The following is an 18,492-nucleotide window of genomic DNA, read 5'->3' on the forward strand; positions in this document are numbered from 1 at the left end:
GTTGATTGGCAAAAGGGATATGAGAGGATCATGGGACGGGAGGCCTCAGGAGAAAGAAGTGGGGGGGGGGAGCCCAGAGGATGGGCAAGGAGTATAGTGAGAGGGACAGAGGGGGAAAAACTCTCTCTCCCTCTCTATATATATATACCCCATCTGTCTGTGTGTGTGTATATATATATATATATATATATATATATATATATATATATATATATATATATATATATATATATATACATACACACACACACACGGATGGGGTATGAGGGGGAGGTGGGGCATTAACGGAAGTTAGAGAAGTCAATGTTCATGCCATCAGGTTGGAGGCTACCCAGACGGAATATAAGGTGTTGTTCCTCCAACCTGAGTGTGGCTTCATCTTGACAGTAGAGGAGGCCATGGATAGACATATCAGAATGGGAATGGGATGTGGAATTAAAACGTGTGGCCACTGGGAGATCCTGCTTTCTCTGGTGGATAAAGATACAGATGGGCCCTTTGGTCCGTGCCAACCACAGAGTCAACTCAGCTAGTCCCAATTGCCTGCATTCCGCCATATCCCCACAAGCCCCACTCCTCCATGTAACTACTCAAGTGCTTCTTAAACTCTAACTGCCTCAGGCAGCTCATTCCGTATACTCACCATTCTCTGTTCCTCCAGTCCCTTTTAATTCTTTACATGCTCCCTAAACCTGTGCTGTGTAGATCTAAACTCCCCTAACTTGGGGGCAAACACCGTTACCACCCACCTTATCTACACCACTTATAAATATAAAAATTTACTTCTAGGAACCTTTACATCCCTCATTCCTCTAACATTCCAAGGAACAGGGGAGGGGAGGGGCTTGTTTTGTTGTTGCATTTTTGGTTTGTTGCTGCTGCTCAGGTGGTTCCTCCGAACATTGTGGGCATGCTATGCCGACAGCAGAATGCATGGCGACATGTGCAGGCTGCCTCGACACATGCTTGGACTGTGTTGATTGTTAACACAAACAAGGCATTCCACTGAATGTTTCATTGCAAATAAATCTGAATCTAATGTAATCTGGCCAATTTACCCCTGGCATCATCCTTGTAAATCTTTCCTGTACTCTTCCCAGTTTAACCAAGCTTTTCCTATAACAAGATGCCAAAAACTGTGCATTGTACCCCTAGTGGAGCCTCACCAACAACTTGTACAACTGCAACTTAAAGTCCCATCTTCTATACTCAATGCCCTGAGTGATGAAAGCCAGCATGCTAGACATACTTTTAATACCCTGTTACCTGTGATGCTATTTTCAGTAAACTTTGCTCCTATAGTCTTGGATCCCTCTGTTCCATTACACTCCTTAATGCCCCACCATTCACAGCACAGGTCCTGCACTACTCTGTTCTGTTTTCATCTCAGAACTAGATGTGTTTTCAACTCAGATTTCCAGTATTGGCAGCATTTTGCTTTTGCTTCTAAAAGCAACAAAATTACCTGCCCAGATTCACATGTGAACAATCTAGGTATTCTTGTTCCTTGAATAAGAATAAAACAACTGTTCAAAAGATTAAAGGAATAAAGGAATATATTGATTCAAAAACATATTGAACAGGATACTCATAATAAAAGGACATTTTCTGAGAACACAATTATTAGACTTGTTTCTTTTTGCATTTTTGAGATAAGATAAAGTGAGCTTGGAAGAGAAAGCCAAGTTTGCGAATGACTAAGTGTGGCGATTTAACTTATTCAAGGTTTGCAGTATCTGGAAACATTCAAGGACTTGCTAACATATTAAAAAAATTGATCCCAAAAAATACTGTGCATATAAGCAATTATTTTAGTTGCCCGCAACCCTCAAAGTATTTAAGTGTGTTTAGTGATAAATACCAGACAATGTGACAATGTGACATTGTGACAATGCCCTTTTGTGACAGAGTGGATGTGACCAACGTTTCCCTCTCAGGTGTGCGCACACACACATTTTTTTACTACTAGCGCACAAAGGAATTTGAACTGCACACAAAAGGTTGTCGCCCTCTACCTCGTTGCCAAGTTTGGTATATCTCACGATCGTACACAATCACGTTTCCTTTTCTGGTCTCTGATGTGGACGGTGTCGACAACGTGGAGCTCGCGGTGTTTTGTCTACAGATTTTAGAACTGGCTTATTTATACTGTTTTTACTGAAAGAATTATTCAGTGCACACACATTGTCACTGGGCAAAAAATTGCACAGCACAAGATTTTAGCGCACACTGGTCATTACAAATTAGAGGGAACATTAGATGTGACTGAGTAGTTGCACCATTGGTTGAACCTGCTGACAGAATTGACTCTACGTGACCAAGATTGTATTACAGTACATTACTCATGTTTCACTCTCCTCCAAGTTGCACTTCTGCCAAAGTAACCTTTTGTTACTGGGAGATGTTTCTGTAACTTTGTTCATTAGTTTTCTTTCCTCTACTTCTTAAACAGACTGTTTTCTATGTAAATTGATGTCAATGGCTACATATGTACTCAGATGTATGCCCAGACACTTCACCCTAACTTAATGGCCGAGACAATCTTGCCAACAGAGTCTGAATGCGGCAAGCTGCTAGTAGAAACTGCTGGTAACGTACAAGCCAGTCAGTATTACCTGTTTATTTTCTTGACCTGTGCCAATACTAAGGCCTGCAGCTGCCATGTAGGTGCTCCCAATAGTTTTGATCTTTTCAACACCACTGAACTTTGGTTTTGACAAAAGCTGCAGAAAAATAAAATGACAGTGGAAAGAAGCTGTAAAAGTTAGCTGAATATACCATAAGCAAAAATAGATTAAACGCCAGTTAAAATAAAATTGCTTTAATGTAGTTACCTCATCAAAATCTGCAATTATTTCATTTAATAGTCTCAAGCATTCAAGCCCTTCTTTGTTTACATCACATTCTGTGTAGAACTCTTTGAAGTCAGGAACTGAGGCAAACATGATACATACACAGTCATAAGACTGATGATACAAATCCTGTGACGAAAAATGTGAAAACAAGAAGGCAACGTTAAATAAACATTTACATGTCTATATACATTCACCTCACTGAGCATTTTCTCACCTCAGCTGGCTTCCTGTTCACCCATGATCTGTGGTGACCTCACCAAAACATGGATACTCAGTGCAATTGTCTCTTCAGTCACTGTATTGTTCACCCATGGTTGAATATTACAGAGTACTTAACAGCATCAAAATCACTGTCACATGAGGGATACCATATATTTGTGGGGTCAGAGATACAATTAGTTGATTTGACAATGAATATACCAGAAGTTAAAGAATAAGTTAACTATAGTGCAATACTCACTGCAAGATTAACGTTTCATTTATGCTGTTATATTAATGCAAACACAAAGGTAGTGAGTGGCTGTAAAGGGTAAGTGCATTTGGCTAAAAGCAGTCAAGAGTAATAGAGTAACAATCTGTTCTAAAATTTCATTCCTGTAGCACTGGTTTTACTATATAAGCAGAATAACATTGAATTGTAGCACGGAGATTATCAGTGAGTTATAGAGGGCTCTACAAACAATGCAAGTTCAGCCATGCTTTTAATATACAACATATATTGAACCTGTCGCAGCATTCATCAACATCATGGCCGATCAGATGTCTCTGCTCGATTTCCCTTCATTCTTCCCTTATCCTTGGATCTCTTTATTATTCAGAAACTGAGCAATTTTTTTTTGAACTCAGTAACTACATGAAGAAATTTCCACTCGTTTCAGTCTCGAGTTGCCCACTCTTTATTCTGAGACCGTGTCACAAATACTAAAAGATTCAACAACACTTCTAAATGCACACCTAAAGCATGCAGAATAAGAAAGGATAACAACCTTTCTATATCCACTCCGAGTTCCTAAAGAATTTTAAGCTCTGAATAGATCAACTCTCATTTTTCCCAAACTCTAAAAAATAACTCTAGTCCACTCAGTCTCTTATACAGCAAATACAACTAATCTCTGGAATCAGTTTGGTGAACCATCACTGCAGTCAGTACATCTCTTTTTCTAGATAAGACCAAAAGTTGCATACAATTATAGTCTTATATAATAAATGAAGCTAATCAACACACAAAACTTATCTGATGCATCTCCAGCAAATTTGCTTTTTTTGTGTACAAACAACATTAGAATGTTGTGTCCTGCAATGTGAAACAAGATCTGAATGGTTGTTGAAGTCAGTATTGAAGCTACATGGGAGTGAAATTGAGAGAGAATTGGGAAACATTACAATTGCCATTTAATCACCTGATTACTACTCCTACCGCGCGCTTCCCCCACACACACAAACACACTATTGCATACGTGAAAGTCTTACACGATCAAATAATTGTTGGACCTTCTGAGCTAGACAGTAAGACACAGGAGTAGAACTAGGCCATTTGGTCCATTGAGTCTGCTCTGCCATTTCATCATGGCTGATCCATTTTTCCTCTCAGTCCCAGTCTCCTGCCCTCTCCCTGTATCCCTTCATGTCCTGACCAGTCTAGAATCTATCAACCTCTGCCTTAAATATACACATAGGCTTGGCCTCCACAGATGCCTGTGGCAAAGAATTCCACAGGTTCACCACTCCCTGGCTAAATTGCAGGAATTAAATAGAAAGTTAATGGAAAACATTTCAGAGCATTTTCTAGTAGGTTTTCAATACTTGCCCAGTTGTGAATATTGATTTGTGTAACGCCCTACTTAACTTTTAGGTCTACTGTTAATGAGCTCTAAGTTTTCTCAGCCCACTGACATGAAACTTACGATTAGTAAATCAGTTTTGCACTTTGGAATTATTTTTGGAACAGATAATAATAGCCAGTTTGGCTAGTCAGAATTTCAAGCCTCACAATGTGAAGCAGTTACAAGAAAAGGTCAAGTGCATTTCTTATGATATTTTCTCTTGATCAAAAGACACCTGCAAAATCAGGTTTAATATCACTGGTACGTATTGTGACATTTGTTGATTTGGAAAAGTACATAATAATAATAATAAAATTACTATAAATATATACATAAAGTAAGTACAGTAGAGCAAAAAGAGAGAAATAAATGCTGAGTTAGTGTTCATGGGTTCATTGTCCATTCAGAAATCTGATAGCAGAGGGGAAGAAGCTGTTCCTGAACGTTGAGTATGTGTCATCAGGCACCTGTATCTCCTTCTTGATGGTAGCAATGAGAAGAAGGCATGTCCTGGCTATTGGGTGTTTTTAATGATGGATGCCACTTTTGAAGGTGCCCTGGACACTGGGGAGACTAGTGCCAATGATGAAGCTGGCTGAGTTTACAACTTGCTGCAGTTTTTCCCAAACCTATGCAGTGCCCTCCCCCCCAGTAACAGACTGTGATGCAACCAGTCAGAATACTCTCCATGGTACATTTGTAGAAATTTTGCAAGCATCTTTGGTGACATACCAATTCTTCTCAAACTCCTGATGAAATATAGCTGCTGTCACACCTTCTTTGTAATTGCATCAATGTGTTGGACCCAGGATGGATCCTCAAAGGTGTTGACACCCCTGAGGAAATTGAAACTGCTCAACCTTTCCACTGCTGATTCATTGATGAGGATTGGTGTGTTTTCCCACGACTTTCCTTTACTGAAGTCCACAATCAATTCCTTGGTCTTATTTACGTGCATTAGCAAATGCTGCTGCTGAGATACCACTTAATCAACTGATCTCTCTCACTCCTGTATGCCTGCTTGTCACCATCTGAAATTCTGCCACCAATAGTTGTGTCAATGGCAAATTTGTAGACGGTATTTGAGCTGTGCCTAGCCACACAATCGTGGGTGCGGAGACAGCAGAGCAGTGGGCTAAGCACGCATCCTTGAGGCGCATCGGTGTTGACTGTCAGTGAGGAGGAGATGTTACTTCTGATCCACACAGACTCTGGTCCCCCAATGAGGAAGTCAAGGATCCAGTTGCAGAGAGAGGTACAGAGGCCCAGGTTTGGAGCTTGTTGATTAGAATTCAGGGTTTGATTGTGTTGAACACCGAGATGTCATAAATAAACAGCAGCCTGATGTAGGTAATACTATTGCCCAGGAGATCAAAGGCAGAGTGGAGAGCCAGTGAGATTGTATCTGCTGTAGACCCATTGCGGCGATAGGCGAATTACAGTGGGTCCAGGTCCTTGCTAAGGCAGGAGTTGATTCTAGCTATGACTAACTTCTCAGAGAACTTCATCATAGTAGATGCGAGTGCCACTGACATGAATATTACCCTTTTGAAGCAGGTAGGAACCTCGGACTACAGCAGTGAGAGACTGAAGATATCCATGAACACTCCTGTCACTTGGTTGGCACAAGTTTTCAGTGCCCTACCAGGTATACCATGAGGGCCTGACGCCTTGCAAGGGTTCACCCTCTTGAAAGATGTTCCGAAGTTGGCCTCGGAGACCATGACCTATGTCAATAATAGTCTTATTTTGATAGTCAATGGCACTGCATGTTAACATCATAATGACTCCTCCATGGGATCCACTCTTAATGCAAGAAGGATAAATAAAAAAGCCAAACTGAAACTCTACCAATGCTGGACAAGGCAAGTCAGGTTAAGATTCCAGACACAATCTATGTCTTTCACTCCTACATCGGTACCAGTTGAGCATTTGCATGATAAAATACAGTTAACTTTAAAAGATAGTATATTAATGGTAGAGTTAGAAATTAAAGATACTTAAGATTATTTCTTCAGTAACTAATACTCGGGTGTGCACATATCTGAACAGATTCCCCACAAAAATAAATCACTGCCAAGAATTAAACACTCCTTCAGATAATTCACATCTCATTTTGATTCTTATGAGATATTGCTGAATACATAAAAAAAATCTCTGGCTATGATTAACATACAATTTGCGAGTGCTTGTGGGTGAGGAGGAATCCATACCTCATTCTTTTTATTTTCACCAATGAAGTGCTCAGCTACATGCCCTGGCAGCACATTTTCCAGCAAAAGACGATTCAGGTTTTCCATGGTCTCAATTTCTTCCCTCTCCCTTTTAAATTTATTCTTCCATAGGAAGTCTAGTCTACAATAATATTCATTCTGAAATAAGAAAAAGAAGAACTGCTTTGTCAGCAGCCTGCTCAGCCATTTGCAATAGTCATGGTACTTTAATGCTGCAATTTTTTTTTACCTGTTTTATTAAAAGCAGCAGCGTAAATCCAAACAGGAAGAGGTAAAAGCTACCCATTATCTCTGGATTTTTAATGGGGCTTGGATCCACACTTCGAAACAAAAACAAAATTTACAAAATAAGTTGCACTTAATTACTGAAATATCAGTCTGACAAATTCACATCTTCTGTCACTATAGGCCCCAGTTATAATCAACTCACAACAAACACAAGCAAAAATGATTCTGCATTTTTTTTACAAATATACATTATTCATGGAGAAGGTTTTCAAAGTTCGAAGGTAAAGCACCATTTCTTCTCAGCATTTTGCAACTGAAGATGGATTTTCATCCACTAAGAGCTGAGGGCTTCCCCACCTAGCAAACCTGCAGGTCAAATAAAATACTTTCCTTGGAATTCCGCATTCCATGAAAAGTTCTCCGCAACATCTGTCAGTCTCCAGACAGCATACCTGAATCCAGCCCATACACCTCCAAGGGGATCCTGGTTTCCGATTCCCCGACATAAATCCTTTTCTTTTCCCTTCCCTTCCCTTCAATTCTACCCAAACAGAGCGGCAGCTGAACTCACTCATGGCCCCACTCCTCCCACCACCATATGCAAGACTCCAGAGCTCTCCTGCCAATGCAGAGTGGCCACCTTTTCAAACCTGGCTCTGTACACAAAGATTAGACACCATGTTTTGACCTGAGGGAAGGTACAACACCTAATGTAGAACGGCTGAGGCCTTGGACATCGGGCACAACTAACACTTAGTGTGGCAGGCCAGCAACCAAGATTGACCTAGAAAATCAAGTCAAGTGTATTGTTATTTAACAATATACAATGTATAGAACCATATAATGTATACAGAAATGAGACAAATTTTCTTCAAACTAGGGTGTAAAGCGCAGTAGCACACATAACACAAGATAACTTATGAAGGTAAGGATAATATGTACAGATGAATCATATATAAAAATAACTAAAGTGCATCAATAGTAAATATTGTATGGTACGGACAGATTAACCAGTAACACTTCGAATATGATGCTACAGGAAGTTAAGAAGCCTAATGGCCTGTGGGAAGAAACTGTTTTTCACCCTGACCGTTCTGGTTTTGATGCATCGTAGTCTCCTGCCTGATGGTAGAAAGTCAAAGAGGATGCTGGATGGATGGGTGGATCCTTAGTAATACGAAGGTCCCTGCAGTATGCAACACTCCTGATAAATGCCCCCAGTAGATGGTAGGGACATCCCTATGATCCTCTCAGCTGTCCTCACAGTCTTTTGTAGGGACTTTTGCTCCGATATTCAACTGTTCCCGTACCAGATGAAGATGCAACTTGTCAGGACGCTCTCAATGGTGCTCCTGTAAAACACAGTTAAGATGGAAGGGAGGAGGGAGCCTTGCTTGCCTCCATCATCTTAGGAAGTGGAGATGCTGCTGTGTCTTCTTGTTCCGGGAGATGATATTAAGGGACGAGGAGAGGTTATCTGTGATGTGAACCCCCAGGAACCTGGTGCACTTAATTCTCTGTTCAGAGGAGCCATATATTTGCAGAGGAGGATGGTTCATCTGCATCTTCCTGAAGTCCCCAGTGATTTCCTCTGTCTTCTCCACGTTCAGGCTTAGGTTGTTTTTCTCACACAATCCACCAGTCACACACCAGTCACCTTCCTCTTTATACTCAGTCTCATCATCATTCTTGATAAGAACCAAAGATTCAAAGTACATTTATTATCAAAGTATAATACAGAATACAACTCTGAGAGCGATCCTCCTGCAGGCAGCCACAATCCATGGAACCCGTGCAAAGAAAACATCAAACTCCCAATGCTCAATAAAAAGAACAAATTGCACAAATGGCAAAAAGCGAGCAAACAACACGTAGAATATCAAACACCAAACCAGGAGTCTTCAGCTTATTTCGGTTCAGTTCAGCACCACTAGCTGATCGCAGGCCGCAGAGCCAGTCGTTGTCAAAATGCGCCAGTCCTCACCGATCGTCCTGATGAAACCAACCAAAAAACAGCAAGAAAAAGGGTAACCAGGATTGAAATACACATGCAACATGAACCTCAAAGTCCCCCAAAACAAGTCCACAGCCAGGAGCCTCACAGATCAATCCATGCAATGTGGAACCCAAGACTCCTGTATTTTCTTCTGATGGTAGCTAGCGAGAGAGAGAGAGAGGGAGGGAGGAAGACTGGTCAAAAGCCGGCAGGCAGCACCGAACACCTGCCTGCACTCCGCTCTTGTCTTCATCGATTTCAACTTGCTCGACGCCTCAATCGGAGAGAAGCAATGAAGTTGATCATGGGGTCGCGCCCTGGTTCCAGGCCACCAGGCTGCACCAAACGCTTTCAGAGACAGCAAAGCGCCAGATGGCTCAATCAGCTCAAAGACACACCATCAAAATGTAAATCATAGGTTCCAAACGCTTAGTCATAGAAGCATATTTGAAAGAAGAAGAAATAAAAGTACTAAAAGACGTAATTTAGTGAACTCTCTGCAGGACATCAACATCGGCCACGTTGGTCGCTGGTGCCATCCTGAAGCAATTCAAGCTTTCCTTTATAGATGCTGTGAAATTCTTGGGTAAGCTATATGGCAAATTTGTAATCCATTGTCTGAGTGCTCAGAAAATAAGTACTGCCAAACGTACATGAAATGCTGCTGTTTCCACAGCACTTCTCCACAATGTAAAACATGCTAACATCCTTAGTTTGGGAAGATTGTTGTTTACTTGAGGCTTGATTCCCACAGAGGGGAGTGAACACACAACACTGGCTCTCTATTTGTTGTGAGTTACCCAACTGATTTGATTTTAGAAATAATAAGTTAGTTCGAAAGTAAGTAAAGCACAAGATAGACATGAGAAAGTCTGTAGATGCTGGAAATTCAAAGAAACACACGCACAGTGCTGGAGGAACTCAGCAAGTCAGACAGCATCTATGGAAATGAATAAACAGTCAACATTTTAGGTCAAGATTCTTCTTTGAGATTGAGCATAAGGTGCTGATTCATAAGGTCCACAAGGCATTGAAGTATGCAGATGTAAGCTATTAAGAGAATGTGATAACTTTTTTTTTCCCAAAATGAGCAAAACCACATTGGTTGGCAGAGTCTAGATTGATAAGATTTTTGGAAACAAACAAGGCTAGTTCAGTGGAAATGTAAAATCCTCCCTACACATGAATCATTAAGAAATAATTAATTTTTGAAATGTAGCTGGCCGGTATACATAGATTAGAAAAGAAACGTGGGCTTCCTTGATTATATAAGTGTGAACTGTGAGTGAGCTCATTGGACTTCTGTTCTCAGACCGGAATCGCCTAAACTTGCTTCAGATGTCCCATTCCTTGCCTGCTTCCCAATGGACACATGGAAGAACTCTAAAGGTTCAGCTATTAGGTGACCTGTTTGGTAAAAAAAAAAGATACTTCGCAAACAGAACATAAAAATTAGAGGAAATGAAAAATAAGTTGGAGGCTGGAAATCTGAAAGAAAACATTGAAAATACTTGACAGTTCGTGCAGTGTCCATAAAGAAATTAACAGAATTAATCCCAAGATTGATGTTCTTTCTCTTAGTTATGGAAGGTTATTGACTTGACATCGTTCTGACTCCACCAATTTTGCCTGACCCACTGGGTGTTTTCAGCAATCTCTTACATTTCAATGCAACTGGAAGATTTAATTCTTTCACTTGGCCCACATTGGTTTTTTTTTGTTTTTGCACTCCTGCATAAATTCTGAAATGACCTCCACACATATGCCTATTATTATTGTATTCTCAACCCAGAGCTTGCTAAAAGGTGACAATCTGGTTACCTACGGTCAGAAGCAACAACGAGGAAAGCGATATTTCAGTGAATTGGCAATCAGAGAGAGAATACATACATCAACGGCAGAGGTTTACAGTTTTCCATTGGTAAAATCGTACCTGCCGTACAGAAATATCTTGTACTGCTTGAACAAGGAATCATAATTCTTCAGGAAAATGATGTTATAAACCACACAGGCAATAATTAAGAGGAGAGCTTTCAGTTCAAAGCTAATTCTGAGGAAGACTGAACAGGTGATGAGCCCCAGGATACAACAGCACACATAATACTGCCAAAAGTAAAATTAGAAGAATTAGAAAATGCACCTTCTTATTAAACAATCAATGATTTACAAACTTAATTATATCAAACTAATTTCAAACAGCAATCTAAATTAGACATTTACAAATCTGCCGTGCACATTTTTGGTTGTAATCAACACATCTGTAATTAACCAGCTGACATAACAATATCTCCAATGACCACACCCTGAAGGAAATCAACCACGTTTCAAGATCCTGATCTATTTCAGAATGGCATGAGATTGCTTTTCACCAAGCTAAAAATATGTTCACATCAAGCTACTAATTAATACTACATTATCGACCTGGTTAGAAATATAGAAACATAGAAAATAGTTGCAAGATTAGGCCATTCGGCCCATCGAGCCTGCACCACCATTCAATATGATCATGGCTGATCATCCAACTCAGAACCCTGTACCTGCCTTCTCTCCATACCCTCTGATCCCCTTAGCCACAAGGGCCATATCTAACTCCCTCTTAAATATAGTCAATGAACTGGCCTCAACTGTTTCCTGTGGCAGAGAATTCCACAGATTCACCACTCTCTGTGTGAAGAAGTTTTTCTTCATCTCGGTCCTAAAAGGCTTCCCCTTTATCCTTAAACTGTGACCCCTCGTTCTGGACTTCCCCAACATCGGGAACAATCTTCCTGCATCTAGCCTGTCCAATCCCTTTAGAATTTTATACATTTCAATAAGATCCCCCCTCAATCTTCTAAATTCCAGAGAGTATAAACCTAGTCGATCCAGTCTTTCTTCATATGAAAGTCCTGCCATCCCAGGAATCAATCTGGTGAACCTTCTGTGTACTCTCTCTATGGCAAGAATGTCTTTCCTCAGATTAGGGGACCAAAACTGCACAGAATTCTCCAGGTGTGGTCTCACCAAGGCCTTGTACAACTTGGAAGCATCAAGTAGAACATGATAATTTATAATCATGCTTTAAGGGCAGAAAGAAGTATTTTGAAGTAGTTACTGAAATACTGTACATCTACACATCCTGAATTGGGCACTTAAAGTGGATCACCTGAAGATTACACTTGCTCTCGACTACCTGGCAGCTGCTATATTGAGGGATCAATTAGCTTTCAATAAAAAATTACATTGCCTTTTTTTCCCTTCTTCATGTTACCATTACAGTTCATTGTTTCACAAGAGAAAATGCTGCAAATCTCATTACTATAGAAAACAAATTTAGTGTTTCATTACCTGAGAACCAGATTCAGATTTATTTATCAAATGTGCATCGAAACATACAGTGAGATGTACCATTTGCATTAACAACCTACACACAAAAGGATGAGCTGGAAGCAGCCCACAAATGTCACCACCCATTCAGGCACTAACATAGGATTGTCATAAAGGTACTTTAGAATAGCTGGTGGCATAATCTAATAAAGCAAGGCAAAATTCAAATTGCAAACATCAAAATGAACAAATGAAATTTATATATACTCACAGGAAGATAATAATTCTCACACGCTGTGTTGGTATTATTTTGTAAGTAGGGCTAAAAATAAAATATTAACATTCAATATAACATAATTTTCACCCACACTGTGCAGTTCTAAAATATGGTAAATGACAGTCTTTAATCTAAATCATCCTTGGCCCATTAACCACTGTTAAGCAAAGATGCACAATTCTTTAGTAAAATGATATTATAAACCGCACAGATAATAATTAAGAGGAGAATTCTTTAGAGAGGTGCTCGAGGGTCTGCACGGACCTGGTGGGCCAAAGTGTCTGCATATGAGCTGTATGATTCTACTAACCCCAAGCCATGAGTAATGTTCCCTCTCAGGTTTTTTTAAAGGATGCACATACCAACCATAGCTCTGAGCAGGAAACTTTTACACAATCTGAAAACTGTGCTGCACTTTAATAAGACATTATAACAAAGAAAATTATAGCTATGTGGTAACAAGGGCTACGTGCATGGGAGTATTTCAGTTACTGTGCTGCTGCACACCCCACACCCATGCAGCTTAGAGGGAACAGTGGCTGTGATTTTAAAACTAACCTTATTGAAGTCTGGATGAGTTACAGGATACAACAGCTCACATTATACCAAATAACATTAAAACTATTATATTTTTAATTGATTAAATGGTTAAACAATGATTCAGAGACTACATTAACTGCAAATAATTTCACCTAACAAATTAAAAGATTTGTTTTACACTGATATACCAGTTGTACAGTGTACCTGTTGAAATCAACACATCAATAACTAATAAACTGACAGATTTGTAGAATACCTACAAAGTATTTCAACTTCAAACAATTTTGTTTTCAACTGTCACCTTCTAAAATGCTACACCAAAACGAAAAATAATTCAACACAATTCATTTTAAGATAACTTCAGTGGAGACTATCAGCCTGACAGGATGATTCGATTTATAGTCTCACTTAAACCATGGTAAAAGAGTTTGGGGAAATTGTAATGTCTTGGGCTATACCATGCTACATGAGAAACAATTGACATTTCTGGAGCAAGTCACTGATCTGTCAGAAATATTACAGATTAAGTGGGGGGATTGAAGTGTAATGGACAGAACAATTAACTAAAAATTATGCTGAGGTCTGAACTGACATAATTATATATAATTGTGAGAGGCATATATAGGTTAGATAGCCAGTATCTTTAGTCTATTGTGGAAATCCCAAATATTAAAGAGAATAGCTTTAAGAGGAGACGGGGTAAATTTAAAGGCTGGTACTTTTTTTGCCTGGAAGGTACTGTCAATGGAAAATGGTGGAAGCAGGTATGACAGCAACATTTAAGAGGTACTGAGACAGACACATGAACAGGCATGGATTTCAGAGAAAGAGATCAGAGACTTGTGGTTTAAAATTAGCAACCATGGCATTGTGGGCCCAAGGACCTTTTGCTATGTTATACTGTCCCATAAGCTCCTTCACCAATAGAAACAACATGGAAAAAGATTGGCTACTGGTGTCCACTTTGACCTCCAGAATAGAGAGAATATTAATACCTCTTCGTGCTTAATCATGAGACTCCTAAAAAGCCAGTGAGTTACTTCACTTCTGTCTGACTCCTGCCCAGGCCTTTCCATGTGAAGGGAAAACAAGACAAGGAAGGATGCTCTCATCTCAAGAGTCTCTTCACTCAGCTTCACTCATCGCCTTGCCTTAATTTTACACAGACTCAGGGTTCTGAAAATTGGCCTTCAAACTGAAAGTCTTGTTTCTTTTCCCATAAATGTAACCTGGCCTCCTGAGAATTATCAGCACTTTATGTTCTTAATTTAGACTATCATCATCATCATGTGCCATGCCCAGTTTGAGCTTTGACTGCCATGGCCCACACACTCCTGTTTCGGGTCAAGTGGATCAATTCATTGGTATTCATTTCCAGTTCTCTGGCTGTTGTCTCCATCATCATTTGTCTTTGCCTTCCTCTTGCTTTCTTCCCTTCAATCTTTCCCATAATTACCGTGCACTCTAACTCCTCTTTCCTAATCACATGTCCAATGAAGTCACATTGCCTTTTCACGATCTCATACATTATTTCTCTTTTTGTGTTTGCTCTGTTCATGACATCCTCATTAGATATTCATTTCGTTCATGATATTCTTTGCATCCTCCTCAAAAACCACATCTCTGCTGCTTCAATTCGTTTCCTCATGTTACTAGATATTGTCCAACATTCTGAGCCATATAACATAACTGGATAAACGTAACATTTCAGTACTCTGAGGAGGGTTGTCATGCCTAGTTTAGTGTTGGTCAGTATACTCTTCATTCTCATAAAGGTATCTTTTGCCATCCCTATTCTTTTTTTGATGTCCATGTCGCATCTGATGTCACCCAGCTTCCTAAGTAGCAAAAGTTCTGTACTTGTTTCATGTCTTCCCCGTTTATTCTCAGCCTGCAGATAGGATTCTCCTTCTTTTTGATTATCACCATACATTCTGTCTTTTTTCAATTGAGAGATAGACCCATTTTTGCACTTTCTTCAACAACTATATCAATTAAGTTTTGTAGTTCTTCCTCCGTACTTGCAATTAACAGTGTCATTCGCATATCTAAATTTACTGACGTTTTCACCACCAACTTTGATTCCTAAAATGTCTCTTATTTTTTGTAATATTGTTTCACTGTACACATTAAACAAATCAGGAGAGAAAACACACCCTTGTCTAACGCCTCTCTTGATTTTCGTAAACTCTAGATCTAGATTTGAAAAACTTCCGCCTAATCAGAAATCTGTACTGGGAACAAACTGCCGCTGTAAGAATAGATGAAGAGGTGAGTCCGTTTACGAAATTTTAGACTACAGATACTCTTAATGATTTTAAATTTCTTAATCAAAATCTTCAGGAAATTCAACTACTGGTTATAAAGCTTCTTCCCATATACAAATACACTAATGGTAGTCTATCCTCATTGACAAGAAAACGTATACATATGGGCCTGGTCTTTCTTGATACGAGAGAAGCAACAAGTGAACTTTACTCCAAAAGAGTCTGCCTAAAGATGATAGAACCCCTTCTTACAGAAGCCCTAGTTTTACATTGGTCAGTTTATGTCACGTCACCTTCCTGACTGTGTCTGGAGATTGTTCAATTACATGTCCATTCTTCTCACCATTTCCTGCCTGTGTATACTCAAGTATAAATATACAAATGCACAACTAATACAGTGAAAAATAGTAATAGTTTTAGGTCCTTCTCTCATCTCTTCTAATCCAGAAGGGTGCTTTCTTCAAAACATGTAGTTCCAGTCCACACATCATGAAGAACATTTACTGAAGGTGATATTTATGCCCATGAGGATTCTCTGTACTAGGCTAAAAATATAGTCACACCACTGTACCAATTAAATCTGCACTCCTAGCCTTGTTACCTGTAATAACCCAGTCTGAGCATGAAGCAACAATTTGGATAGGGCAATTTATATTAGAGGTTTAAGGGCAGAAATTAGTATTTTAAAGTGGTTACTGAAATGCATCCGCCCATCCTGAATTGAGCACTCCTTGGGTCCTTCTTCTGAATTTGACTGCCCAAGTAGAGTGCTGTGAGAAATCAATTAGGTTACATTTTTAAAATGCATTACCTTTTATCTCTTTCTCATTATTATTATTATAGCAAAACATTTTAAATGAGAAAATGTTGCATATTGCAATGCTGTACTTCCCACAGTTTAGTGCTCCATTGCCTTTCTGAGAATCACTATGTGGTGGCAGAATCTAGTAAATCAAGGCAATATTTTGAGCCGTCTCTATTTCCTGAGGAGACTGAGGTCTTTTAGCATCTGCCGGACGACGCTGAGGATGTTCTACAAGTCTGTGGTGGCCAGTGCTGTCATGTTTGCTGTTGTGTGCTGGGGCAGCAGGCTGAGGGTAGCAGACACCAACAGAATCAACAAACTCATTCGCAAGGCCAGTGATGTTGTGGGGATGGAACTGGACTCTCTGATGGTGGTGTCAGAAAAGAGGATGCTGTCCAAGTTGCGTGCCATCTTGGACAATGTCTCCCATCCACTACATAATGTACTGGGTGGGCACAGGAGTACATTCAGCCAGAGACTCATTCCACCGAGATGCAACACAGAGCATCATAGGAAGTCATTCCTGCCTGTGGCCATCAAACTTTACAACTCCTCCCTTGGAGGGTCAGACACCCTGAGCCAATAGGCTGGTCCTGGACTTATTTCCCGGCATAATTTACATATTACTATTTAACTATTTATGGTTTTATTACTATTTATTATTTATGGTACAACTGTAATGAAAACCAATTTCCCCCGGGATCAATAAAGTATGACTATGACTATTTTATTTGGAAGAATTAAAATGAAGACGTAGTGTTCTTTTCTACTCACAGCAGAGTGGTAGTTCTCATTCACCATAGTATTTGTCATATTTCGTAAGTAATGCTGAAAATCAAATATTTTTCAATATAGCACACCATTTTTAATGACACTGCAATAGTAGCTTCTGCACATCCTGAATTGCGCACTGAAGTTGGTTCACTTGAAGATTAGACTTGATCGTGAAGTCCAAGTACAGTAGTACGAGAGATCAATTAGCTTCCATTAAAAGAAAATCATTTCTTCTTTCTGTCTGGTTACTATTATGTTATTATATTTTATTGAAAGAAATATCGCACACCTTGTTATTGTAATTAACATCTCAAAATTTAGCACTCCATTGCCCAACTGAGAAACACAAAGATGGCTTAGAGTTATTCATGTCATAACCTAATAAACTAAGGTAAACATTTACCTGCAAAATTCAAAAGGTAAAAAAAATGTTTGTGTCTACTCACAAGAGTGCAGTTTGTCTCACTCATCTCATTGTGCACTTCTGGTATTGAATACTGAAAAGACAGCAATAATATTCAATGCAGCATATAGTTTCCACTGATTATATACAGTTCTAAAACATGGTAAGAATTCTTATCATATTGTTGGACTCAAAACTACATGGGCCAAATGAGATTTGCTTCTTTCATCCTTTTTGAGATGCATGGCTTTGTTATGGATAAACCCCGCAATCAGTATCAACAGCTGTTAATTTCTGAAAGCCCTGAACTATTAAATTATTTTTTTTTTATTTTACAGGAACAGCAAGGTAACAAGACAGGACCTTCTGGTTCAACCAGCCGATGTCACCCAATTACACCCATGTGACCAATTAACTTACTAACCCGTATGCATTTGGAATGTGGGAGGAAACCGGAGCACCCGAAGGAAACCCACGTGGTCACAGGAAGAAGGTAAAGACTCCTCGCAGACAGAGGTGGGAATTGAACCTGCATTGCTGAAACTGTAATAGCATTACGCTGCCCACTATGTTACTGTGCTGCACTTAATTGTTACATTATTTTGTATTTAATACATGAAGCACAAGAGGATATGATATGCACCACTCCCTAAATTTCAAAAATATAATCAAATCAGTAATTTCACTGTCAGCAGTAGTTTTGTATGCAAGAAATGCAAGCTTGTGTTGAGTAGAAAAAGGGAGCAGTGGGTCATGGCAGCACAACCAGAGCTTTGGCCAGCGACCAATCCGGACGTCAGAGGTTTAAGAGGAGGTGGTTTCACTTAGGTCCACTGCCTGAGCTTTGACCAGCGATCAATCCATGCTTGAGATTGATTAGCAAGAGCAAATTAAAGGAAGCCAGGGACAAGCACAGCAACCATTGTCGCAGCGGCTGTCATCAGAGTGGACAGAGTCAGAGTGGTGATCTTGAGGCTTTAGCAC

At 39.7% G+C, this 18,492-nt stretch overlaps 1 protein-coding gene across 7 annotated transcripts in view; it reads right to left on the reverse strand.

Annotated features, from left to right (window-relative positions):
• adcy7 (adenylate cyclase 7) overlaps positions 1-18,492 on the reverse strand; it is a 160,049-nt gene that overhangs the window by 8,168 nt on the left and 133,389 nt on the right. For all 7 annotated transcript variants that reach the window (XM_072279593.1, XM_072279596.1, XM_072279599.1 and 4 more), the window contains 7 exons: positions 17,552-17,602; positions 12,714-12,764; positions 11,070-11,239; positions 7,142-7,232; positions 6,892-7,050; positions 2,835-2,981; positions 2,616-2,723 (listed from right to left, as the gene is read on the reverse strand). In XM_072279593.1, the coding sequence (XP_072135694.1) occupies positions 2,616-2,723; positions 2,835-2,981; positions 6,892-7,050; positions 7,142-7,232; positions 11,070-11,239; positions 12,714-12,764; positions 17,552-17,602 (777 nt within the window). The remainder of the gene's footprint in view (positions 1-2,615; positions 2,724-2,834; positions 2,982-6,891; positions 7,051-7,141; positions 7,233-11,069; positions 11,240-12,713; positions 12,765-17,551; positions 17,603-18,492) is intronic.

This window comes from Mobula birostris, chromosome 15 (genome assembly GCF_030028105.1).
Source record: "Mobula birostris isolate sMobBir1 chromosome 15, sMobBir1.hap1, whole genome shotgun sequence".
NCBI lineage: Eukaryota > Metazoa > Chordata > Chondrichthyes > Myliobatiformes > Myliobatidae > Mobula > Mobula birostris.